The following is a 27539-nucleotide window of genomic DNA, read 5'->3' on the forward strand; positions in this document are numbered from 1 at the left end:
TACCGCAGAAGTGTTTTAAGCTCAGCCACATTTACCTCACATAACCCAGTTTGCTTTTCCCACATAAAGGCACTCACATCTGTACTGAATTAACTATGCATTACTACTACTACAGGGTTAGGGTTACCCTTAACCCCTTGCATGGGGGAGTTCTACACTGTCTTTAATCTTTAATTTGTTAAGAAACAATACCACAGACTGCCGGTTTAGTCACACTGTCTAACTTGCTCTCTGCTTTTTTGTGTTTTCCCTGCAGAACCCAGACATTGTGCTTGTCCACTATTTGAATGTTCCAGCTATTGAGGATTGTGGGAAACCATGCGGACCAATCCTGTGCTCCATCAATACAGACAAGAAGGAATGGGCCAAATGGACCAAAGAGGAGCTGATTGGACAGCTAAAGCCCATGTGTTAGTATTTGAAAAATTGCATTGAAAACTTTTCTTTTTCCTTTTTCTCATTTTAACTTTCAACTTCAACTATTAAACTTTAGTAAAATAGACTATAACAGCCTTCATTGATGCATGTTGTTCAGCTTTACAGTCTCTCTTTTTTTTTTTTCTTTTTTTTTTGAGGAGCTCATAATTTGAACTTTACAGTACGTTTCCTTAGCACCTAACTCTAGCAATCATCTTTTGCCAGTATTCCTAGACTGCTATAATACAGTATCCGCTTCCCGGAGCTGTCTGCTGCTTCTGGGTCAGAGTTCAGCTTTTTCCCTTGACCTCTGGCAAGCGTCTGGCCAGGCTGAGACAGCAGCTCCCCTCTGTCTGGACCATAGAGGCAGTCAAGGCAGAGTAGGGGCAACAAGCTGGTTATTGATTCATGTTAGTGCATGTGAGCAAGAATATTAGACTCACCAGAAATCCCCTGCCACCCCTTCCCAGCCTCTTTCTGTCTCCTTCCTTCCTGAATGGATTGTTTCCTTTTGTTATTAACCGTACCAAAGATCAGGAAGTTGCAATGTGTGTTTTACGACCATACATCAGGGCACAGACTGAGGTAATGTTTTGGAAAAAGCACAAGTTTTGTCTGATGATGGTAATATCCAAAAGGGGAATTTGTGAAGGCAGTAAAAAACTTTCCGAGTTCCCGTAAGATACCTTTTAACAACCAGACTGTGATTCCAGGGTGTCTGTCAGGGGCCAGCGGAGCTGTGACTGATATTCCGATGGCCAATTATTGGTGATGTGGCCAGGTGAAGAGGAAGGTGTCAGCAGCTTTATAAGCGCACTCACATGCCGGCTGCATACTGAGTAGGCAGTCCCAGCCATCATCAGCCAGATCTGGGCTATATTGTCCCCCTCAACACTGCATTAGTTTTAAGACGTTTCAACATAAAGTCTTACCTCAGGACAGCGTCAGAGCAACAAAGATCCACTATATTCATTACATCTGTGGCTTAATGTACAAATCAAGCTCCATTTGCAATAATGCGTGAAGTCATTAACTTTAGCAGTTGTTGGGACAAAGTGTCTGAGAGTGAGATGCCTTCTAGCTGCCAGGCAACACAAGGGGGGCAACATAAAGAGCAAGAATTCCTCTCCTGCTTTCTTTCTGTTTTTGCTGCCTGTCTTTCTTCTTCTACTCTCTTTTCCTCCTTCCTCCTGAAGCACAGAGCGCGCCGACACGACCTCATTCACGGAGAAACATTGCCATCTAGTGGTCATGCGAGGTAGCAACCCTCACCCCCAAACGAGGATAAAGTTTGAATAAGGATACTGTGAATAAACCATGCGTTACATTGTCTCGAATTGAAGCTTAGCTCTAACTTTACCTCAAAGTACCTTTTACCAGAGTGACCATTAGTTGTCTAGACTTCAAGTTTTGTCTTGAATTATTTAGATTTGGAATAGTTTTCTGCAACACAAAAGGCTATATTCTTCATGAAACTTCCAGTAGTTATAACCTCGTTTTTATTTTACTGATTCATATTTTACTGCAGAAGAACTTCTTAAATGTGAAGTGAAAGGAAAATCACATAGATTCTGCTTTTCAAATTGAAACCTTAAAAATTAGTGCTGTGAATTTATACAATCCTTCCTCCCCCTTTAGTCAAGCCCCCCAAGTAAAATATTGATTTGAAAAAAAGTACTAGTTCCACTGGCAGATTATTTATTTATTTATTTATTTATTTATTTATTTATTTATTTATTTATTTATTTATTTATTTATTTGAATAGCCCAGTCAAAGTCCAGCTATAAATCTGAGAATCTATTTCAGGACTTAAAAACTGATTCTCATAAATGCTCCCCTCCTAATGTGACTAAGCTTGAGCTTTTTTGCAAAAACAAATAACCAAATATTTCAATTTCTAAATGCACTAAGCTGGTAGCGACAGACCCCAAGATATTTACAGCTGTAATTGCAAAAAGCGTTGACATTTTGAAAGACACGTATCATCCTTTTTTCCATTTAACTCTTCTAGCCTACTTTGTGTTGGTTTATGGAATGCATTGATTGATGGTTTTGGATGTGATGTTTTAATGTCACAAAATATAGAAAATGTTTAGGAAGTATTGATAGATTTACTTGTTTTAATGTTTTTGTGAGCACAGTGTTGCAGTTGTGGCACTTGTTCTTGTCTTATTTCAGGCATGAATGATTTCTCCACAAAATAATTGACAGAAAAGATGAAAACCAGTTGATTTGTGACCTAAATGAAAAACATTGGATAGTTTTAAAAAATGCTCAAGCTCTGTTAAAAACAGGCATCATCATCCATAACATGCTGTAGGTGTTTAGTAAGAAGTACGGAGAGAGAAACTGGGCGGAGTGCATGACGTTGCTACTCAATCGGGCCACAGTTCCAACACAGCCAGCTGGATTTACTTTTTGCCTCTAATGAAACAAACACCGTACACTGCACATCCACGTCCCCCGGCCTCACTGACAGCAGCTCTAACAAACTCTGACAGGCAGAGGGCTGATCCTCAGGGTAGACGATTTGACCAAAGAGGCAAAATGGACAAATACGCCTCCCAGTGGGGAACTCTTCTACGTTGCTCCCAAAGTTCCTCACGATGAGGTGCTGCTGTTTTTATGACGGCATGCAGTCGTCAGAGTGATCATCTGACTCGGTTGTTGCTTTGTTTCTCCGCCGGATCTGCCCAGGATTAAACCTAGTGCCGCTGCTCCTGTCATGTCCGCTTTAGAATTAAACAGTCAGTGAGAAGAGCAGACAGGCAGACACCGGGGTAACTGTACATCAGCCACCCAGAGCCTTCAGGGGTGACACTCGTCTAGATGAGGAGGACTGTGGCAATCTGGCATGAGCGATTAGGAAGGAGAGGAGACGAGATTGTTAAGACAAAGGCATGGCCCCGCTTGGTGGATGGAGTTTTGTTGTGTTGTGCTCTCGCTCTTGCTGTCACACTGTCAGAGTCAGATTAGCAGAAAGGACGCTCTTCTGTCCTGCAGCGGTCTCACTAGCTTCCCAGTGAACGTGCAGAAGCATTCCGGTTGTGCTGCTCTCCTCATTATGTCTTTATTAGAGATTTTAGCATCAACTCATTTGTACAATTTGCATTGCGTCTGTCAGAAGGTTAATGGCGAGTGAAGCCTCGTCGTTTAGTCAAATCTCCAGACACAAACAATTATTTGTGCAGCAATTAAATTGATATTAGATGGATCTTTTCTTTTATGTTCACTCTGTATCCTTTCTTCACATCAGTCTCTCTGGAATAAAGTATAAATGAATTTCATTTCATAATGTTTTTATAACACGCAACTATGAGTTGTCAGGGGATTACGTAACATTTGCTTGATCACAGCGGCTCTACGGACATCTGCTGGTGACAGTTTATAATCTAGCAGAAGATCTAAAAGCTTTCAAGTTCGATCCCCGGCTCAGTCTTCAGTCATGTTTTTCCCCAACGTTTTTCCATTTTAATTTAACAATTTTTATCTTTAATCCACAGTACCCCCATCGTCTTACCAGGTTCTCTTGTCCTTTTTATCTCAAATGCAAACAGCAAATTCTCTGCGTTTTTCTTTCCTTATATATTTTTCTCTTTCATATTTATTTGAGAGCTGCTGAAGTGTAGAAGACTTAAATTAAAGCCGGCTTGATTTTGTCTGATAGGCTAAATATGCTTCTGCTCTGAAATATTACCTTTTTCTCCGGTTGAGAGCCTGAGCACTGTAGCACTCAGTGGTTTCTCCTGCCAGGCTTTTATGACCACTAAAAAGCACTATCTGTCCCATCAGAAATCATGTCTGCTTGACAAGTGGAGCAATAGAAAGTATTAGCAGGTACCACTGAGGTGTGACTGAGGCAGGGAGGGGAACTTTTCTGGAGAAAGGCTACCTTTCTCCTTCGGTGCAAGCGGCTGCTGCTTGGTGATTTTCCTCTTCACGGGTTTTGAGAAAAAAGTCACAGATCGTGGTGGAGTTTGAGTTTAGGTCAAGTTTCTTTGTCAGCTTCGTCAGCACTGACATGCAGGATCCTGTAGTAGAAAAAGTCCAACACAGAGACAAGGGAAAGTAAAGAGCTGAATTTCAGTTAAGCAATGTGACATTTATACATTCTCATCCTCATAATGGCCATGGATGCCACAAAAAGGTTTGCCTTTATGTGATTTGGATGAACAGGTTTTTTTTTTTTTTTTTTTGGGAGGGGGTGGTGGCGGGGGGGGGGGTTCTCAAATTGAAATGATAATATTAAATATGAGAATTTGGCTTCATAACCAGTTTATTGTGCATTTATTGTACTGCATACAGTTTATTATTTAAGTTTAATCCAAACACAGACAAAATTATTTGTAGAATCATGAATATATACATTCACTCCAACTAGAATTTGCTTAAATGGGACCTACTACATTGTATACTTCCATTTGTGTCTCAGCTGCTTCTAGAAACAGCCCAAGCTCTTAAAAATCCACCCAGATGTTGTTTTGGCAATCAGTTGATGTTTTTTGGTGTCTGGAAAATGAGCCCTTTCAAAAACCCCCTCATTGTTACGTCACAATCAACAGACAGTGTGTTAACTTACCATCCAGAAACTATTTACTGCATTCTTGCTTGTGCACGAGGCTTTTCTAATGCTTTTCTAAGATATACAGTTGTATAATTACACATCTGTTTCCTACCATATTCACATGCCAGTGTAAACGTTGAGTTAGGGGACGTAGCCAGCAGCAGTTTATTTTTTAAATAAAGTGACAAGAGACTCTAAAAAGGCTCATTCTGAAAGGAGTTCAAAATAGGCAGAACTGAGCAGACTAAAATCTAATTATCTAAGAGTCTTTTTGTGCAAAAACTATGATGAACATGTTTTATATTGCCTATAGACCTATCCGAACCTGTTCAAGGAAAGACAATTTTTAAATCTCCCTTAGAATGTTACACTCACAATGTTCATGTCTTGTAACCATCAGCAACCTTTATTTGCATAATTATAAGAGTTCAGTTCAGTGTTTAAGCAAAGTCCATACATTTCTGGTGCATGGTTGAGGCCAACACCTTGTGAAGGAGGTACAGACTGCTGAATGGCAGCCTTCTGTGTCCATTTTGAGACAAGTTTCTGGTCTTTTTCCCAATGAAACACCCAGCTATGTCCATGTGTCAATTATCTAACATTTGATTTGACGTCATATAGACAAATTTGAATGTAGTTTTCCTCTCCTGATTTGGATAATCTCCTGTGATCAGTCTATGCCATCCCATCTCTGAACTCCACAGGACATAGCAGCAGATGGGCAGCAGCAGCAGAGGACCGCACCAGTCCCATGTGGCTCTAAGCTCAGGAAACGCTGCCCAGGCTCACCAATGTTTCATAATAACAGATAATGGTGTGGGGGATATTTTTACTGTGGCCCATTAATACTAATGAAGCATTATTTAAATGCCACATCCTACTACATTACTATTGCTGACTGTATCCACTTTTTACGAGCACAGTGTGCCCATCTTCTGATGACTGCTTCCAGCAGGATAATGTATCGTGTCACACATCATCTCAAAGTGGTTTCTTGAAAATGATAATGATAATTGACTGGACTCCGGTGACCTCCACAGTAACCAGATCTCCATCCTCTAGGATGTGGTGAAATGGGAGATTCTCAGCGTAGCTGTGCAGCCAACGCCGCTGCATCAAAAGTATGATGCCATCATATCATCATGGAGCAAAATCTCAAAAATGTTTCTTCTGCCTTGCCGAATCAAAGAAGTTCAGAAGGGAATCCAACCTAGTAGTAGGAAAGTGTATCTAATAAAATGGTTAGCATGTACCTTCTGGTTAATTTATTATATTTGACCACTTTGGATTGCACAAAAATAAAATTTAAACATTTAATATACCTCATGCTGATGCAACACAACAATGCAACCAATCATGGTATTACATGTTAACTATAAAGCTGGGATGTATCAAAAGCACCATACATAATTCACAGATGTGAGCCAAATAATCAAGTTATTATTGATTTGAGGTGGAGTAGGAGGAGCTGGAAATAATCCTTCACTTTTTTTATTCCTCTTATTGTCTGACACTAATTCCTCTAGCAGCAAAACAATCCCACTTAATGAAGATACCACAAGCATTATTAAAAGTTGTGAAAGTTTTCTAACATTTTACCTTGATTTCTCAAATAATATCATTTTGACTATATCACTCAATCTTCATCTGATTTTGTACTAAAGATTTTCTTCTTCAGACCTCTTGCTTGTCTGTTTTTGAACCTGAAATTCAGTCGAGTTTGTTGTCAGTTTTTAGCAGGGACTTCTTAATTTGAAAGTTTACACTACATAGAGATGTAAAGCAGGCTGCTTCAGTAGGACAAAGATCCAAATTACCTATTAAAACTTATTTTTTAATGCACAACACAGGCTGTTATTAACCTTCTAGAATATCCTAACTTGTGTCCTACTGAAATTTGTATAATGTGTTTACATGCAGGTCCGTGCTAGAAAACCAGCTAATTTAAATGTATTCCACCAAGAACAGGAGTCAAATATCCAGTTATTTATTACAAAATCCTGTTGAGAACTACAGTAAGCATGTGGTTGAGGTGCAACTATCTAATGTACATTAATTGGAAATATTTGAACCTCTTTGGATTAGAGAAAATTCCCAATTAATTTGTGGACCAAATTCTTGTTTCTGAAATTTTATGTTCATTAATCAAATTGTTGTGTGACTGCATACAACAATGAAAAAAAAAACATTCAAATGCAAAGGAGCATTTGTGACTGTGACTATATTTGAACTTCCCACCAGATCTGTGAAGTGTCTTGTGATTATAAAGGAAAGTTGTCAAAACATTATCACAACATTTTAAAAGAAGAACACGCAAGACATCTCTAATCTGAACATCGTACGTGGATAAGTGGATTTGTCCCTTTGTGAAAAATTAGACGTTTGAATTTTTCTGCTTTCCTATTGCAACTGCGTGCTTTTAAAGTGCTGTCCTCACTGGAGGATGGGGGCTACCGGCAGACAGACAGGGGCAGTGGGTGGGGGTGGAAGGCTGGCGTGGCTGGTGGTCTGTTGGGCTGGCTGACGTCTCTGTCTCCTCCTCTCTCCCGGCAGTTCATGGCATCAAGTGGACTTGCAGCAATGGGAACAGCAGCTCTGGTTTCTCAGTGGAGCAGCTAGTGCAACAGATTCTGGACAGCCACCAAACTAAGCCACCTCCCCGGACTCACAACTGCCTCTGCACGGGTACCCTGGGTAAGGGCTAGTGGGTGGGGCAGTAACTTTTTACGAAGAAAATAACTTGCAGAAACGTCTCAACACAATGGTTTGTGTGATAAATTTGACAAAGTGACTGAAGTCTTTCACAGCTCGGTGTTGTGTCAGCTGAATATTTTTACATGCGGTTATCCATGTTAAGGTCATTTCCGTAATAGCCCAGCTGGTTTAAATTTTACAGCACTTATTTGGACATTTGATCTTTTATCTCCCTAAGCTCCCTGTGCCTCGAAGAGAGAACTTAAATTAACATATTTATTCATGGGCAATTTCAGGTCAGTTTACAAAATTTCTCTGAGCTTTCCTGACTCTTTTTTTTTATTAGATCATAAAATTGGTGGTATGATAGTTAAATATCTCAGGAAGATGTCGGTGTGTTATTTTAGAATAATTTATTAAGGTACTAAGGCATTTAGAGAGGAGAATTAGATGACATGTCAAATTCTTTGAAGTGTTTAAAGGCTTAAATAACCAGGCATGTCATGTAGCCTATTGCATCACTAGGTCTGAAAGATACTGACCCATTTCCTTACAATTCAGTTTGTTTAATTCTGTTTATTTTTATACTTCAATTTACAACCAAAGTCTTCTCAAAGCGCTTAACGAGCAAAAAAAAGTCCAAATAATATAAATTTTTTTGCCAGTTAGTTAAAAGTTGTTTTAAAAAGTTTGAAAACTAAATATGTGAAATTAGTTGAATTTTATCATTTCTTTTCCAGGTTTCAAATATATTGTCATATGCATTTACTTCATGGTACATGACAAAAATGCTTTAAAAAAAGATTTTGTCTTCCCTATCTGTCATTGTGCCAAAATAAATTGATTGTTAACTTTTCAAAAGTATGTACAGGCATGGATAAAGGATGTGTGTGTGCTCCTGCAGTCATGCCATGGGAAAACATTTTATTGCCCATATTTCCGGTCGTCTCAATAGCGCTGTAAGCTTATCTATTTAATATGCTCCCAGTCTCAGGTTCCCCATAAAGATCAATAAACATTTATGAGATTAAACTTCCTTCACCTTGTCCTCCATGTAGTTTCTGCTCCACATTCACAAAGCATTCAGATCAGTGTTTCAGCTGTCAGTTGTGTTTTTTGAAGCTCAGACAGCTGCTCCGGCTTCTGCTGTTGTAACTTATGTTAACTGTTGTTAAAAAATTCCCAGAATTCCCATCAGAAAAGTAGAAAGCACAGCACCTCACCCAAAATGATTTGACTAATCACTTTAAAATTTTTCTTCAATGTTAAACTTAAAAAGAAAAACTTACAGAATAATCCAGAAGTTTGCAGATTATCTTCCATTTTCATAATAATGTGCCAAGTTAGACTACAGAGAATGAAAAAGGAAACAATGACATGTGTAATTACGTGTTTATTTTACCAGCAGAGGACAAAAAAGGTGTACTATTTTACTTTTTAATTTAGCTTTAACAGGTCTATTGTGTTTATATGTTGCTTCCATAAAATAAAAAAAAATTCATCATGTACAATAAAGGATTTTATTTTTTATGTTTCACCCCAAGTTGCCATATTCTTGAAATGTGTGAACAGATATATATATATATATATATATATATATATATATATATATATATATATATATATATATATATATATATATATATATATATATATATATATATAGCTTTTTGATACCTGTAAACATAAAAAATTCAACTCATTACTTTATTAATGACCACACATCTTGTAGTTACATTGTTGTTTTTACCTATTTACCATGAACACGAGCGTTTCAGCGAAACAGTTTAATTAAATCATTAATGCAGATATTGATACTTTTGGCAGCACAGGATTATGTCAGGTCCTGTCAGATAATGAAATCAGCATCTCTGCAAAGCTTTTCAGCACAGGGAAGCAGGAAGTGCTCAGAATATTATTGGAAAATGGCTGCGCTAAACTTGGACTCAGGAAAACACGGTGGACCAGCAGCAGCAGATGGCATGGCTCCCAAATCATCATCATTTGACCTGAATCTCAAGCAACTTGGAGTCAGTACCTCTCCACTCTTTGCCAGACCGATTTCCAAATGACATGCAAACTTTGCTTTCCTCTGAAGAGATGACTATGAACCTCTGAGCAAATGTCCAGACATTTTTTTTCTCTAGCCCAACACAGATTCTTCCGCCCTCTCTGGTTCAGAATTGATTTAACACAAGTAATGGAACAGTTCCAGTCCATCGCCACATCTGCGTGTGGTGACTTTTGGAAACGCTGACTCCAGCTGTAACACGTTTTAAGAATCTCCCTCAAACTCCTTAATTCTCTACTTTACAATCCCTCCAAGGCTGCTGTCATCCTTGTTCCCTTTGCACCTTTTTCTTTTTGCGGCTATCTCTCCATTTGAAAACTGTTATTGGTTGATGTACACCAGTTTTTCATTAGCTGTAATTCATAATCAAAATTAACATAAAAAAACAACAAAGTATGTACAGTGTCACTTTTTTTAGTTGGTTTGTTGAAATAAACTTTTTGATTACTTTGAATTTAACACATTTATATAACATAACACGTCGGTTCGATATTATTTATGTAATTTTGATTAAGCCTAACATTTTCTATTTGTATTTGTTACTTTTAAAGGCAAAGTATTGCACCTGCCCTTAAAACGTACACATACTTGTCTCAACAGCTGTTCCCTTGCTTTTCACATGTTTTATTGTTTTGGTCATGTATTGTGGTTGTGAGGGACCAAAACACAGACAAACTTGGAAGTTTCATTTTAACTTGAGTCCAGAGTTAAGTACCAAGAACACATGAGTGTACTTTTCAGAGCAAGTACTGAAGGTATTTGCTCTGTTATAAACTTTGTAATATAAACTGGCTTTGACTAAATAAAATGGACTTAAATGTTATTTTTTGCATTTTCAAGAAGGCAGATTATGCAAGGCTTCTTCTACGCTTCAATACTTATATACTTACTAAAAACCTAGCTGTGTCATGTTCACACTAATTACTAATTCATGAAAACTAAAAACACTCCCATATTTTGTTCATATGACTGTCTTATTGAATTGTGTTGTTTAATCGACATTTAAAAGAATATATTTGTTGTCATTCTTTATGCCTTCAGGTGCAGGGAGCAGTGTACACCACAAATGCAACAGCGGCAAACACCGTATCATCTCCCCTAAAGTGGACCCCCGTTCTGGGGGATACAGCAGTGCACACTCTGAGGTCCAGAACAATGATGTGTCTGAAGGGAAAACCGAACACAGTGCCCATGGTGGAGGAAAAAGCTCTGGGGGAGGAGGAGGAGGTGGCGGCAGTGCCAGGGAGAAACGCAACGGCAAAGTCCACAAGCCTGTCCTCCTGCACCAAAACAGCACAGAAGTGTCGTCCACCAACCAAGTGGAGGTCCCTGACACCACGCAGAACTCCCCAGTGTCCATCAGCAGCGGCCTCAACAGTGACCCAGACATAGCAGACAGCCCCGTGGTGACAGGGATGACCCATGTTCCGTCTGTCATGTCTGGCCTGTCCCAGAGTGTCTTCATGTCTGAGGTCACTGGAGACCCTGTCTATAGCATGTCTCCAACTGGGGGTCCCAATGCTCACCTGATGGGTGCAGATGCCACTTCACAGGGCTTGGTGCTGTCCATGACTGCTGATCGACACAAATTTGCCTTCCCTGGAGGAGGAGGAGTAGGGGAACCTGGGACCACCACGGCAGGAGACAGTCTGTCCATGTTGTCGACGGCAAGTGTGTCTGAAGAACTGGTGCTAACCAGCAGTCTCGATTCTGGAACCATCAAGATTCCAGAGACCAGTATGAACTTTGATCCTGACTGCTTCTTGAACAACCCCAAACAAGGCCAGACCTACGGCGGCAGCGCGATGAAGACAGAGGGCAACTCCTCCTCAACATCTTCTTCCTCCAGCGGCAGCAGTAGCACCAACGGGAGTCTCCAGCGCTCTCCCAACATGTCAGACAATAGCTACCCCTTCAGCTCAGTTCTCGTAAAGAACATCAAGACGGAAGACACATCATTTGAGCAGCAGATGAAAGAAAGTGGTTACCAGGTCGGGGGAGTTGTGAACTGTGGTGGTGGGGTGCCATCCGGTGCTGGATCAGGTCAGGGTAGTCTTAGTCTGACCCCAACAGGCTCACTGCTTCCTTCAGGAGGGGGGCTTAGTCCCAGCACCACTTTGGAGCAGATGGATTTTAGTGCCATTGATGCCAAGCAAGAATATACTTCTAGTGCTACCACAGTGAGCTATGGTCAGGCCATTCCTAGTCCACATATGCAACACCAGAACCGCTCGCCCAGTTTCTTCCTTCAGGATGCTTCTCAAACCAGCCAGACGCAGCAGGCCAGGTCAAGCATGGGCCAGAAATCACATCTTATGGAGCACAACTCCCATGACACTGGAGCTTATATGGGATTGCAAGTGGTAAAAACTGACTCCCCTTCCAGCAATGGCCACCTTCATCATCACCACCAGAGCCAGACGCAACACAGGGCCAATTGTAATGGAGGTTCACCCACAGAGGGGTCCGGCCAAGCGGCTTCTCTCCAGCTGCTGCAGTACCAGGGGCCCTTTCCTGGGCTGGGAACGGAACATGAAGAGGTTGTTGGTCTAGAACAACCAGGTAATGTCAACTCAGCTCAGACTGGAGCCACAGAGAATGGTGGTGAGAACCTCCTCAAGCCAGGGGATCACATTCAGGTCTGTGGAGCAGCGAACAGAGAGGGAGGGAGACCAGAGCACTACATGCAACAGGCTTCAGATGGTAGCAACGGAGGGGCAGGAGCTGCAGGTGAAGGAGTAACAATGCATAATGGAAACAGCGACGGTAGCAACCGCACCCAGCAGCTACAGCCTCTCCTCCAAGGCACAAGTATGGTGCAAGGACTGTACAATGCAGTGGGAGCCCATCAAGGTCTGACTGGAGCAGCTAGCAACGGAGGAGCTGGTGGAGCTGGCATGGAGATCAGTCTGGACCACTTTGACATATCCTTTGGAAACCAGTTCTCTGACCTCATCAATGACTTCATCTCAGTGGACGGCAGTGGAACCACCATGTCTGCTGGAGGTGCCTTGTATGCTCACCAGCTAGTCACATCTCACAACGCTGAAAATCAGAACCCAGCCGGCGGGCCCCCCCAGCAGGGCCAGGAGGACGGAGGAGCCAGAGGCTCAGGCTACAGCCCCTCAGAGCTCTGCCTTCAGCCTTGCTGCAGCCCTCAGTCGCTAAGCGGAGGTGCAGGAGCAGGAGGCAACACCGGAGAAGCTGGATCGCTGTCCTACATGAATGTTGCAGAGGTCGTCTCTGCAGCTGTTGCCCAAGGGGCTTTGGGGATGTTACAGGCCACAGGTCGCCTCTTCATGGTCACTGACTACTCCCCTGAGTGGTCCTATCCTGAGGTGAGTGATTCGACTCTTCTCTGCTTCTTTTCGCCTGTATGGAAAAACACAAAAAACTGAAATCAAAGACCTGAGAGAAACTATGACGTCAAATTTAAGGCCAAAGCTTTTGTCTACTTTTAAATGTCTCAGTGAAATCTCATAGCTGTCCAGCAGTCAGAAAAATCCAATGATAATGACCCTGTTCTATTAACTTTTGGTTGTTAAGGTGTATTTACAGCTCCAAGCTTCACAGACTTCAACAATAACCTTACAGACGTTTCCCTTATAACTTTGCTTGTCAGGCTACAAACCAGAGGTAGGTAATGTACCAGAAATTAGTACTCAAGTAAAAGCAGCAACTTTAATATATTTTCACTCAAGTAAAAGTAAAAAGTAGCCATCCAAGAAATTACTCATTAAGAGTTAAAAAGTATTTTGTAAATAACTGATCATAACATCTCCTTTAATTTGAGTTGATTTCATTACACTGATAAAAAAAAATATGAAGTTGTGTGCAAAAATAGTGAAAATAAATAACATAACAATAAAAACACTAGTTAATATTTAAAATTTAAAAGAAAATGTAATTGCTGCTATGACCCAGTGTTGTGATCACGAAATATGGGATTCAAACCAATATGATATTTTACTGGATACCTACTGCATTTGTAAAATAGTAGAACTAATTTAGCAATCACTGAAAGGTGAGTAAGTTCTAATATATGGAGAATAACATGATATTGTGTTCTTCGGTGAAGAGTGTTTTTGTTGTTGTTGTTGTTGTTTAATACAAGATATGTTCTCCAGTAGCTTTTAAATAGCTCCATTTATCCAAATGATTTTTGAAGTTTTGTGTTGCCGTTGTAATGCCACCATATAGCCACTGGATGGCACCAAAGCACCTCGAGTCAGTGCTGGTGGTGTTATAGGAGAAATATCATTGAATGTCCACATGGTGGCAGCAGAGATTAATTAAATTAAGTGGTTAGCCACCTACAGGAGTTTCAATATCTTTACGCTGCAGTTGGGAGATTAACTTTAAGTGCGAGTATATCTACTTAATTCTACTAATGTATTGTGAGCCCTCTTTAATTACCGTGTATGTTTCAGGGTGGAGTGAAGGTGCTGATCACTGGCCCATGGCAGGAGGCCAGCTCAAATTACAGCTGCTTGTTTGACCAGATCTCCGTCCCCGCCTCGCTCATCCAGCCAGGGGTGCTGCGCTGCTACTGCCCAGGTAGCAAAGAGGAAACATTTCTCAACATTACAAATAAAGTTTCTGCTTTATTTTGTTTTTATGTTATTAATAAACAAACTTTAACATCAGTGTTAAATAAAAATAGGAACATTTTTTTATTTGTATTTTGTGGTGTAAGTGAAGGAGCCCTTTCTTGATGCAATATTGTAATTCTCTCCACTTCATTGAAGATTGTATACAATTCTTAGTTTGTTTTTTGGATAACAACTCTTTTAATATCACCATATTTTAGTAAATCTGTGGCTTAATTGTTTTTATTATTTTATGACATCATCCTTCCTGATTCCATTATTAAATCTGCTAGTTGTGCAACATGTACTTAACTATCTGCGCCTGTTGATGTTTATTTGCGCTTTCAGATAAAGATTCTTTTAGAATTTGTGACACTTTGAATATGCTCTCCCAGATTCTTACCATGTCTTCTCTGTTCAGCTCACGACACAGGTCTGGTGACGCTACAGGTGGCCATCAGTAATCAGATTATCTCCAGTTCTGTGGTGTTCGAGTACAAGGCTCGGGCTCTCCCATCACTGCCATCCTCTCAACACGACTGGCTTTCACTGGACGGTAGGTCCTCTTATCAGTTTTTCTATTTGCACCATTTCAGCAACAGGAGATTTTTTTTATGTTGTTTTAGATTTTTCTGTTTTACTTTTTTTAAACACCCTCATTTCCAACCTTCCAATTTTAATTTTTCCATGTGGCTTTACCAGTTTTGAATAGTTATGGTGCACCCTCTTCATTAGGTACACCTGTTCTTTTGACTGCTGACACAAATAGCTGATCAGCCAATCACATCATTGGCTGACTGAAATCAAATTAATGTATTCAGGCCCCTCTATGTGGTGAAGAAATCATGATCAAGTTCAAGCCAATCATCAGAAGGTTTTGTTTTTGAAGTCACATTTTGGTTCCAGACAGGCTTGTCTGAGTGTTTCTGAAACTGCCAGTCTTCTGGGATTTTATGGACAACCATTTCTTAGGAGAGGAGTTATCTAGTGAGCAACGTTTGTGTAGATGGAAATGCCTGGTTGATGTTAGAGAAGAGAGAACAGACTGGTTTGAGATTAATGGAAACCAACTGTAGCTCATGTAATCTCTCTCTACATACAATAGAGTGCTGAAAACCATCTCTAAGTGAAAAACATGTCGAACTTTGAAGCAGCTGAAGGCCAGACTGGTTGCTGCTCCTGTTGGCTAAGAACCAAGTTGATAGAAACAATATAAATGTGTAGATTCGTCCTTCATGTGGCTGTAAGCTGGCAGCACTGTTGCCTTGAACCAAGAAGGTTCTAGTTTCAGAACAACCAAATGCAGTCTGGGGTGTTTCTGCAGGAAGTTTGCATGTTCTCCCTGTGCTTGCATGAAGTCTGTCATCTACTCCAGCTTCCTCCCACAGTCCAGAACCAGAACCAACACTGTTTGGTTAACTGACTTACTCCTGCTGAGGGCTTTCTAATTGATTTTTACTTGTTAGCTAAGTGAACTGTCACTGTGTGTAAAATATGTTTGGCATACAGCCGGTGTTTACAAATGCTTTATTGGTCATGCCAGATTTAAAAGCAAATATCACTAGAATAAAATCATTGATTTGGATCTTTATTTGGCATGATGCATAAATAGAGATGATGTTTAATGTTTTAGTTCACAGGATGTTTTATTCCGTTTTGGTTTTGAAAACTTCTACTGTTTTCAAAAAGGTAATTATGTCATTGGAGCAAAAAGAACTGCTACTGTATGAGACAATGAAAAACCTTTGACTTTTTGACTTTACACAACATTTTCTTTTATTATTGAGCCATTTTCTGGCTGGTTTGACCTGAAGTTTTATCTGTTGTCTGTGTTTATCATGTGAATTTGCAGCTATTTAGAATTTTTTATTTTGCAACCATTATTTGCTCTTGTTTTAATCTGCTTTGCATCTGAGTTTTAAACTATTTTCATTGTTTTATCATTTGTTTTGTTTTTTTCCATTTATCTATTTTTATCCATTATTGCAGTTGGTGTATCTAGATTTATCATCTGATTATTATATTAGTTATTGTAAACATTTATTTACTTTTTAGCATTAGCTTCTGCTAAGTTTTTATTGTTACATTTTTTTTCTAATTTACTAAAAATATCATCCCCTCTTTGGGACCTTTGGCTTTCATATTTTGTATTTGGTTGTGATGCTTTTTGTGTGTTATTGTGTGTTGCTATGGAATATCCTGTGTGGGGTTGTTGGGTTCGCTACCATATGTGAAGCTAGTGCATCTTTCTGCTGGAAATGTGTGGGATTCTTTTGTTGTTTTTGTTTAGTTTAAGGGAAATGTTTTCTGTAATGCACCTCATGTTGCTGCACTGTATAAAAAAAATAACTTTATAAATATAGATAAAATTTGACTGGTTGATTGATTGCTTTAAGATGGACATGAATCATAATTATGTGCTTAGATTTGCAAAGAAATACTTTTCTTTCCTCTTTGGTGGATTAGTTACAGTTGTAGTTTCACATTCAAACAAGTCATGTCTGTGTATCAGTGAGCCTGCTGTAGGCATTCGTGATGCATATAAAAGCCATTAAGTGTTTGCATATATATATGTGTGTGTGTGCGCGTGTGTGTGTGTGTGTGGCTGCTGGCAGAGGCACTGCTGCAGTGTTTGAGCATTGACAGAATAAAGTAGGGCACGATGAACTACAGGCTCACAGGACAGCTGCATTGCAGACAGCCCTTCAAGGAGCGCTAGTGAGTAATAGAGACCTGCATGGCGGCTCACATACATGGCAGCGCGATTAGATCCCTCCGCCATTCATACCCTGCTGCCTTACTGGCCCATTCACAGAAGCAGCTGAGGAGGAGCCGACTGTCTCAGGGAAAACACAACCCACCCTATTACTTTAGCTACGTTAACTCCTTGCACACCATATCTTACAGTTTGTTGTGTAACGTCATGTTTGTGTCTATTTTTAGAACAGTGGTGTATTGTAATAAGCAGTGGTTATATATGTAATGTTTGTTTTTTATTATTATTATTATTTAAGCCTGGATGATATGGGATGGATGGAAAATCATTTGTGACATCTTTAAAAACAATCCAAATCGATCAGTTGCTAAATTTAGCAAATTTAGCTAATTTGCTAAATTTGCTGAAAATTTAGCAAATTTAGTTTGCTAAATTTTTCTACATTTTAGCAAACTAAGTTCTGTGCTTTCTATTCGTAATTACATTTATTTGTAGAAAACTGGTCAGATATTGACAAGGTATGGTTATGTTCATAATGGGAATGTTTGTAATGTTTATTATTATGGTTATATTTATAACCATACCTGGCGTTTGTGAGAGAAGACATTGTTAAAACTAAATCATATTGTTGATATTATTCTTTATTACATTATTCTCATGGCACTCACATTAAGCAGTGGTTAAAACACAGTAGGGATGATGTAATACTGAATGCATATATATAATAATTTTCCACAGATTCCATGCTACTTAAACATTCCTGCAAGTAATGCCCATATCTTTTATCTAAACACTTATCAATCTTGCAGTATATGCCAGCAAGCTTTTTTTCCCCTTTATTAAATAATAATAGAAATACCCACACTGAATTAAAACTAAATCTGCTTTAATTTAATGTAAATTTATGTCAATCTTGGAGCATATATTCCAAATACATCTATAATGTTGACATTGGTATTGATCTGGGGTTCAGAAGAACAGACTTTGTGAGTATAATAATCTTTAAACCATTTAAGGCACACTGAGGATTATTCTAACAAGAACTTTTATTAAGTGTCTCAAAATTTAGTATAGCATGTCGATTTTTACACTGCAGCAAAATACATCAACATAGACAATACTGTTTTTCTTTTTTCTTTTTTTTTTTTTGCTCTTGTTGAAAATATGACACTATTTTATAACTGTTTTCAAAAAGAAATTAACATGATATCCAAGGAAATACTTTAAACTTTGCATTCTTATGGCTGTTGTGACAGCAAAGCATTTTGTATTAAGAAACATTTTTACCTTTGCATGTTTTTTAGACTCATTAGCAATAATTAAGAATTCTGTCTTGACATGGAATACAACATGAAACATGTATAGCTGAAGAAATGTTTCAGATCAGTAATTATATTTAAAAATAAAGTCTAAACCCCTTTGTTACCAAGCGTCTTATATAATTGCCTTCATGAGCTACAAAGCCCTTCCACTGATCCACGATAACAGTCAGGATGCCCTTAACACCTATAATGCTCATATCCCTTAGTAGCTTCATTATTGGTTATACCCATTTGCCAGTGTGCTAAAGTGGCACAAGTATAAGGAGCTGCTATAAAAGGTGAATTAGCTCCAACTAATTGCCGTCTCCTGGTGTAGTCAGCCTGCAGTCGGCTGCTTTACAGACGCAAGCTAAAAGCTTCCTACTGTAGTTTATTTTTATAAGACCAATTGGCCACGCTTCTCTATTTTTGCGACAGAAAAGCACAGGAGCTTTCTATCAGCCAGCTGACGGGAAGTATGCAGCAACAGGTTGGAAAGCAGCAACACTATTGTGCTCCGTGCAACTCAAGTTACTCCGGTGTTGTCTCTGGTATCTCATTAATAAACATCAGAACCATTCCAAAAGATATGATGGAAAATCTCAGCTTTTTTTTATTCTTTAAACCTGGAGAACTTGTTTAGTAGAATTTAACTGGGTTTTTTTTCCATACCTCCATTGAAAAAGCATCACAAGTACAAGAATATAACACTGGAAGGCAATTTATTACTAGCTTCTCGGCTAGAAAGACTGCAGTCAGCTGCTTAAAAATTCTGCTTGTATCTTCCCAGCTGTATATCTGTGTTACCTTAATAATAAGAGTGATGGATGCCACTGCAGCTTCCTCCGAAGTGTATTGCTAAATTAAATATTTCCAGAAAGCTGAGTTAGTCTTTCTTCTATCTGCTAGCAAAGTGTTGGAGTCTGCTTTAAACCAACTGACTGGCAGTGTGCAGTAACAGTTTGGGCTGGAGCAGTGCAGGAGACACTACATACAGTTTTAGAAGCCCGTGACACTTTCTGGCATCTTAAACCACATGACTCAGGATTTTAGTAGTTGAAACCATAACCTTTTTTAGCCCATATTTGTATCTTGCTCGTGCCTAAGTAAGAGCTAAGAATCTTAAGTGAATAGATGGAATCGGACTTGGTCTAAAAGAAATCAGGAACTTCCAGCAGGCAGCGTGTGTGAGGCAGTGCTTCAGCACCACACTGAGTGGACAGCAACTGTTGCTGAGCGCGCTTTAAAAAAAAAAATCCACGTGGGTTGACAGTAAGTTTGTTAAAGCTTGAATCCTTGTGGATCTTGTCCGCTCGGGTAACCATTAAATCCAAGTTTGTCAGGGTAGGGTGTCGCTATTTGCACTCCTTACAACTAGTATGCCCTGTTTGGAGGCGCAACAGACACCGTGACTTCCAGAGACACTAATGTGGCAGCCTCTGTTTCCTTTCTCAAGCTTATATAGTCAGTTGACTGATTAAACAGGCTGTGGGGTCTGGCGAAGCGGCATTCGCGTCAATATTTAGTGCGGGTCCGCAGCGGTGAGGCTCTGTGAGTTTCCTCTCCCATGGAAGACTAACTGTGCTATGATGTGCTAATGGCACAGCTGCCTGCCTGCCTTGATTTGTCATAATGCAGAGTGGGGGAAGGGGCGCTTTTTCTCTGCAGCACTGCAGGTACGGAGCCATAGGCAGGACAGAAAAGCTCTCGGAGCCGCAGAGCCGCTGCCACATTAAGTCCCCGATCCCAGATCCGGCGAGCCGAGCGGCGGCAGAATTAGAGCCCCCCCCCCCCCCGGCTCGGAGACGAGCTGACCGTCAGTGATTAAGGGAGCCTTATCGACTGTACCGAGGCATGACAAATGGCAAAGCGTGTACACACAATGCAGGCGCCGGGGAGGAGTGGGCGTGTTTGGGTAAACATGGCAAACTCCCGCGGATAGAAGTGGCTCCGGTTTTAGTGGCTCAGATCGCGCTGCGGGAAGAAACGCTTTTCACGCGTTTCCTCCAGTTTGGGAGAGACTTAATGTGAGAGGGCGCACGAAAAAAAAAAAAAAAAAAAAGCTGGTTCGATTCTTCTGGAATTGTAATTTCTTTAAAAATATATATATATATACGAAATTTAAAAGAGCGAGTCGTTGCGGAGCGCGACTCTTGGAGGAAACGCCACAACGCGGGAATTAGGGCGTCTGTTTACCGGCTGCACGTGCGCACAACGTTTTCCTCGCGGCGGTATTTGTCATTTTACTGCAGGCTGGGGGTCGCAGCGACTACTAGAAACACGAGGAGAGCGTGCATGTGCGCGAGGTGAAACAAAGTGAAGAGGAGAGCAGCAGCAGCAGGAGGAGGAGGAGGAGGAGGAGGAGGAGGAGTGGGCTATTAGAGGAGGAAGAGCATGAGCGGTCTTCCTCTCCTTCCTTCTGCACGCCGCTCTTTTCCTTCACTTTGTTCTATTGTTGACGAGTGATCTGTTGAGAGTCAGACTCAGTCTACACCAAGGATATCTATGCTGTTTTTTTTCTGTTGTTTTTCTTCTACGTGTGGCAGCATGCTGTAGAGTGGCAGGTTTGAAAGAAACGCAGCCCTGCTTGGACTTCTCTGGGTCAGGATGCCAGTGAATGACACCTGCATTTCCAAACAGACAAAGGGGCTGTGTTTTTGGCTTTAAGGTGGACTCTTCCAATGGAAAATAAAATAGAAGGTTAGAAGTGTGGAGCTCAACCTTATAACTGTGGTGCTGTGCTGTCTTGTGATTGTGTTGTCTTTGGGTTGCCTATTGTGTGTGCCACAAGTTCCACGTTGTTTTTTTCTTCTTCTTCTTCTTCGTTGAGCGCCGCATGCAGAGTTATTCTGTTTTACTGTATTCCTGTAGTGGCAGTGCTGTAGCGGAGTTGTTGTTTCGGCCACATGCTTACCAACTGTTTCATGCGTCAAAGCGCTCAGACTAAGCAACTCCTGACTCACGACTTGCGCTTCGTGCGTTTTAGGGCGACCTCCGAAACTTAAAAAAAAAAAAAAAAAAAAACCTTCTTGGTCTTCTTTTAAAGTTGTGCTTCAGGATGCATATTTTCCAAATACTTATTTCTCCGGGTGTTTTTATCTGGATGGTGTTAACCAAAGGGTCAGCGTGACCCAGGTGCAGTTTCACGTGTTGTTGTGCCCTATAGCGCAATGAAGGCTTGTCGCATCCATAAGCTCGGCTGAGTTTATCTGGGCCATGTGTGTGGCTGCTGAGATTCTCCACAGCTCAGACCGCTTTCAGCACCACACAGCCGCGAACAGAGACTTTTACAGCTTCAGCTCCGTAGTTTCTGCTTGCCAGACTTTTCCAAACTATTTAAATGAAGAATCTTCTTGTGCATTACCTACCTGTTGCTCATGTGTGATGTTTACCAGTAATGCTGCAGTAAACTGCATGCATTCACTGCACCGTTGCCCGAAAGCCAGCAACAAAAAGGCTGCACAGTTTTGTTTATTTCTTATGCATGATGATAGTATCAGGAGTCGACCATGCTTTGCCTCTGCTTTGAGGAAAATCAGTTTCTGGTTATAAAAGAAAACATTTGAGGACAGAAGACTTTGGAGGTGGCAGGAACGTTGTTGTTTAAAGCACAGCTCTGGAAAATGTGTAAAGACTACAGCAAATTATTTAGCTTAATTTATATTTTTTATTTTATTCAATAAACTGACATCGCTCCTACCAAATAGAAATCCAGTTTCTGGCATTTATTCACAAAAAACAAAAGAAGTGGTTTCAGACCTCAAATATTGCTAAAAACTTATATTCACTTTTAAAACACAACCCTGATGTTTAAGCTAAGTAAGAGTTTAAAAATTAATTTTGGATGGAGTAACATGAGTCTTGGCAGACTTTCACAATGCTCTGGGTTCAGATGATCAGTGTTGCAATTGAACAAAAACCCTAGAATATAATGTCATTCGTGTAGAGATGCTGATGGCAAAAAGTTGCATCGGTCTTATATTTTCCAGAGCTACCTGGTTCACCAGGTCTGTTAAGTTTTTTTTTTTATGAAGGATTGCAACTTGGAGCTTTTATGACCGAACCTAACTGCTGTAGTAGTAGTTCATGTAACAGCTCCTCTGGTTTTACTTGTACTGACAGAAGGAGTAATCGCAGTTGTAGATCCGCCACCAGCAGCAATGTCATGGGAATTTTTCCATCTGCAGGTGATAGAGCACAGCAGAGGAGCAGGAGCACGATGATTCGTATTGAACTGTGCATTAAGGTGCTATAGAAATAAAGTGCTGTGTGCCACTTTGTATGTGCCCAGTAACCCTGAATCATCCAAGTCTAGATAGTCTTCTTACTATAACTGACTTCTCTTATGCATATAAGTTGCCTGCTGGGTTTTCTTTCTTAGAAATAGAGAAAAACTATTTTTTTGTAGATATTCTGTTATTTAGTGTGGAAGTATAGTAGTGTAGCATCACTACAATAAATTGTAGTTGTTTACCTTTTCTATGTCGTGCCCTCAGATGACTTTTGCTGTAAGCTAGCGCGGAAGTGAGCTTAAAACATGCGTAAGGCTTGTGTGAAGATTACTACTCTGGATTTTGTTGCCATAATTCTGTGTGCTTTTGAGGATATGCGTGTGTAATCTAAAATATGATTTACTCACTCCATACCCAAGAGGTTCCAGTTGTCTCTCCTTTCTAGCTATAAGTTTTGTTTTGAAGTTTAGTTTGTCATTTGCACTTTTATTTCAAAAAGAGGTTCTAACTCTGAGTCAGACTTCTCAAAGATAAATTGTATAGTTTCAAAATTACGTTGGCGCCTTGACGATTTCTTGTTTGTTTGCTGTTCTAACATAAGAATGAAAGTTAAACTTACATTTTCAATGATTTGTTGAAAAAAGATTAAGACGGAGGCTTGTAAGGATTAAACATATGGGGCTTCATTTAACCAGCAGTGTGTCGCCCTTTTGAGCTCTCTCTCTATTTATTGAGGCATTTCATTTTTAAAATAATTTCTGCTCTCATCTTACGTTGTTCTGTCTGTGGCTGTATAATTCAAGCTTATGCTATTTGTTTGCATAAACAGGAAGCTAAATGAAATGCACTTGTTACTGAACATCTGGAAAATACAGCTTGTCCTGTTTCTAAGACAAAAAGCCAATACAATTACTCCATTAGTATAAAAGCAGATGACAGTAAATCCCCTGGGTCTCCTCTCTTGGCATTTTACTTTCAGTGTGACACACCGAATCTATTGTGTCCAGACTGCACTCATATTGACTTATATAATTGGATAAATGCCAGCAGAAGAGGATGAGATGTGTTGAACACCTTTGACCTTTGTTAGAGATTATTATAATATCTGGCTAAACTGGTGAAAAATATAATGCAGCATATAAGCCGTGCAACAGATATAATAATTCACCAGCATCTTCTTGTTGTTTTTTTTTTCATATGTGGCTTCTTTATGTTTTTATACACAAGAAGAGAGGTGAGGCTAAATGCCTGTTTCTCTCTTTAAGTGCTGTATTCATCACAAACTTACGTGTTGTATTTACAGGTTTTCTATTAGGTGAACCTTATGGTTCATATGTGGTAACTCTACACAAATATTGCAAAATTGTGAAGGAGAAAGAAAAGGGACTATTGTTTTCCTTTTTTTATATAAAAATCTTTAAATTACGGCTTACAGCTGTATTCCACCCTTCTGAATGAAAACTTTGCAGACTCAACTTTTGCTGTAGTTGAAGATGTTTTGGGTTGTGTCTCTAACAGCTTCCCGCCTCTAGTAAGCGAAAATTTTGCCCATTTTTTTAGCCAAGCTCAATCTGAATGGATACACAACATGTGCGAACATCAGTTCTCAACTTTTGCTTCAGATTTTCAGTTTGATTTATATCTGGACTTTGACTGGGCCATTCAAACACACAAATGTAATTTAAACGAGTCTAGTGTTGTCAGTGCTTGGGGTTGTGGTTTTAAGAGAAGCTCCTCCTCAGTTTTAAGTCAGTGGCAACTTCTGACAGGTTTTCATCCAGGAATGCTTTCTGGTTATCGCCATTTATCTTCCTGCTAATTCTGACCAGCTCCACAGCATAATACTGCCACCACTTTTCATGGTGAGTTCAGGGTGAAATGGTTCTTTTTTGTGACATATATTTTGTGCCATATAGTTCATTCAATAAACTAGAATATTACTGAAAAAAAAATGTTATGCTAGTAACTCAATTCACAATGTGAAACACTGTCAAGTAATCAACTCATATTTTAAAGCCTTTATTTGTGTTAATAAGGAAGATTTTCCACCTGAATTTAATGAAAACACAACATTTAAATTACAATATCTCATCAAACTAATAATTTAAGTTTTAATACAGAAATGTGGGTTTATTGAAATGGTTGTTAGTAATGTTTGCTGTTTTCATAAGGTACTTTTAGTCTGACAAATGAGCCTCTTTACAACACATATTCTAATTATTGGAATATGACTGCTTTATGTGTGACAGAAACTATTTTTGCTTTGGGTCTGAGATGACCAGAGCTCCTTCTTCCACATGTTTCCTGTGTTCGCAACATGGCTTGTGGAAAACAGGAAACAGGACTTCTTATGGGTTTCTTATGGGTTTCTTTCTTCCTGCAAGATTTTCATAAACACCACATTGTTCTGGCCTAACTAGAAAAAGTTGGGCCAGAAAATTTGGGAGCACTAAGTCTCCTTCAGACTTACTACAGATCTCTGCTGCCTCTCTAATTTATCAATGCAGAGCTCCTTTGGCTTGTAGGTCAGCCATATTCTTTCCATTTTTGGATCATGGATTTAATAGCGCTCATTGAGATGTTTAAAGCTTATCTGTTTACCTCTGACATGCCTGATGTGTTCCTTTGTCTTGTTGGTGATAATTTATCCTGATATGACCCATCTTAACTTATTATGTCACATCTAAATGCAGGTTTCCACTGGCTTTTATTTAGGGGTATTAAAGTACCGAGGACTAGACTCAAATCCATGCCAATCTTTTAAAATTTGTATTTGTTGAAAAAAAAAAATATTTAAAACCATTTTCCTTCCACTTCACAGTTATGTGCTGCTCTGTGTTGGTGTATCTTAGGGGGGAGTTTGTCTCCTGCATGTTTTAGATGTTTTTATCGTTGAAATCACTTGACCGAAATGAAAATTCAATGAGATTTAAACTACTTTTAATCAGGTGTTAAACTTGTTGGAACCAAGTTTCCGATTTTTGGGTAATAAGATTACAAATATGTAAAAGTTTCAGAGCTGTGACTCCATTTACAAGGGCAGAGAGATCTAAAACTACACCTTTAAGAATATTATTGCATTTGTCTGTCTCCAGACCTTGTAAAACATCAGATGAACGATCCGCTTAGGGTGTGCCCTGCATCCCGTCCCACCTCTGACCACGAGTTAAAGAAACCGAATAGCAGATGATTGGACAAATAGATTCTAAACAAATTATGGATATCTCAGTTACACGACATGCAGTCTTGATCTATGAGCAATTAAAATCTTACTCAATCACTGCTCTTAGAGGAACTTAAAGCGAGGATAGTATGTCTTTGATGCGCACACGGCCATGTCTTCCAACTGCGAGGGCGGCTGACAGATGGGGTGGCCTCTTCCTCTCCATGGCCACAAATACTAGCCCCTGTCAATCAGCCCACACAAAGACCCAGAGGGAGGCCGGCCTCTGGTCCTTCCATAGGGTTTACATGTGAGGACGTGCGTAGCTGCAGGAGGATAATGAGGTTCAGTTCTGAACTTGATTGGCATGAACAGGACCAGAGGTTGGGATGTGAGGATTAAAGATGTTCCGTCATAGTCAATCAGAAGTGAGCTCTTTCAGGATGAAAGATGACAGCTTTTCTTCAATAACAAACCCAAAGTATGGCAAGCGGAAACGCAATTTATTCCAAAGTCAGATTGATGTGGTTGTTTGTCGAGGATTTTGTTCTGTGCTGTGTATTGACATTATGTGGTAAAGACTTGTTAATTTCAGTGATTTACTGCTGAAATGGTACAATAGTAAGGTCCATAAATCTGTGCTTAGACTCTCCAGCTCCACTCCAGCAGTTGTAGTTCACTCCGGTAATAGTTCTCCTGCTCTCATCCTTGACATTTCTAAGTAGGGCCAACTAAATTCTCCATCCTGCTTCACTAGCAGACCCTGTCTTGTCATGCACTGTAATTCCTGCCCTTTTCTATTTTTCCCTATTTCTCTTCATGAACCTCTTCTTGTCTCTTGTCCTGTTCTCTTTTCCTTTCACCCTGGTGTTAGGTTTACTCTCGCTCTTCCCCCTGCTGTCTTCTTTCTTCCTGTGGCCCCTTTGCTCTGACATCAAGCTCTGCTGGGTCTTAATAAGCAGCGCTGTCCTTCATTCCCTTATCCCTGAGTATATCAACCTGTCTCATGAGAAGCTGCTGCCATGTCCTAGAGCTGTCATTGATCAGATACCGTAGACCACTGTGGATTATACCATAGAAAGTCCTCTGATCCTTGCTTCTCTCTCAGGGCTCCGGTGCCCTTTGACAGAACCTGGAGTTAAGAAAACAGCAGTCAAGCCTTGTCACAAATATTATAAAACCCCATAAAGAGCACCTTAAACTACAACACTTAGAAACTGATTAAAGAGATTTCCCTCAAACAAATTGTGATTTTCTCCAGTTTCTCCTCTTTTGCTATATTTGGTTGCAGCACAGGGTCACTCATACTGAGTTTCTGCTGAATGTTTCCTCCTGTTAAAATAGAGCCATTAGATATGAATTGGATCTGTTTGTCTTGTAAAGCGACTTCGGCTGAAATTTGCCGTGACTTGCTGCTGTGTAAACAAACAGAACTTAACTGAAAATTTAATAGAATATAATTTAGAAACAGATCTACATTTGTTGCTCGTTGATAGTTTTACTATTCTAATCAGTGCGGATTTAAAGTATCCTGATAACGTTACCAAATGACTCCATCTCAAATTCCACCTCAATTTCACACCCCTGTTAATTGTTTTTACCCCACAACAAGTCATTTTGGGTCAGTTTATTTCTATTTAGGTACTGTTAAAATTATTAAGATGCTAATTTTATGTAATATTTTTTTGTAAATATTGAACCAGTTCCAGCAGCTCTGTGTTTAGGCCATGTGACTTATGATCCTGTGATCAAATCAGAATAAGCGAGTGAACTCCTGCTGAGAGATTTATC

At 39.8% G+C, this 27539-nt stretch overlaps 1 protein-coding gene and 1 long non-coding RNA gene across 10 annotated transcripts in view; one reads left to right on the forward strand and one right to left on the reverse strand.

Moving 5' to 3' along the window:
* The window catches only part of camta1a (calmodulin binding transcription activator 1a), a 390768-nt gene that overhangs the window by 340840 nt on the left and 22389 nt on the right, over window positions 1-27539 (forward strand). For 7 of the 9 annotated variants that reach the window (XM_081609162.1, XM_008414292.3, XM_081609159.1 and 4 more), the window contains 5 exons: window positions 257-410; window positions 7536-7676; window positions 10789-13085; window positions 14178-14304; window positions 14758-14892. In XM_081609162.1, the coding sequence (XP_081465288.1) occupies window positions 257-410; window positions 7536-7676; window positions 10789-13085; window positions 14178-14304; window positions 14758-14892 (2854 nt within the window). Of the gene's footprint in view, window positions 1-256; window positions 411-7535; window positions 7677-10788; window positions 13086-14177; window positions 14305-14757; window positions 14893-19055; window positions 21054-27539 lie in introns of those variants that run through there. The other 2 variants (XM_008414291.3, XM_081609160.1) reach the window with 2 other exon arrangements.
* On the reverse strand, window positions 22007-24529 carry LOC108166435 (uncharacterized). Its single transcript, XR_001776790.2, has 2 exons — window positions 22993-24529; window positions 22007-22534 (listed from the first exon to the last, which is right to left on the reverse strand). It is a non-coding gene; the product is annotated as an uncharacterized LOC108166435 (long non-coding RNA).

The sequence above is a fragment of the Poecilia reticulata genome, chromosome 7 (genome assembly GCF_904066995.2).
Source record: "Poecilia reticulata chromosome 7, P_reticulata-male-v2, whole genome shotgun sequence".
Lineage (NCBI taxonomy): Eukaryota > Metazoa > Chordata > Actinopteri > Cyprinodontiformes > Poeciliidae > Poecilia > Poecilia reticulata.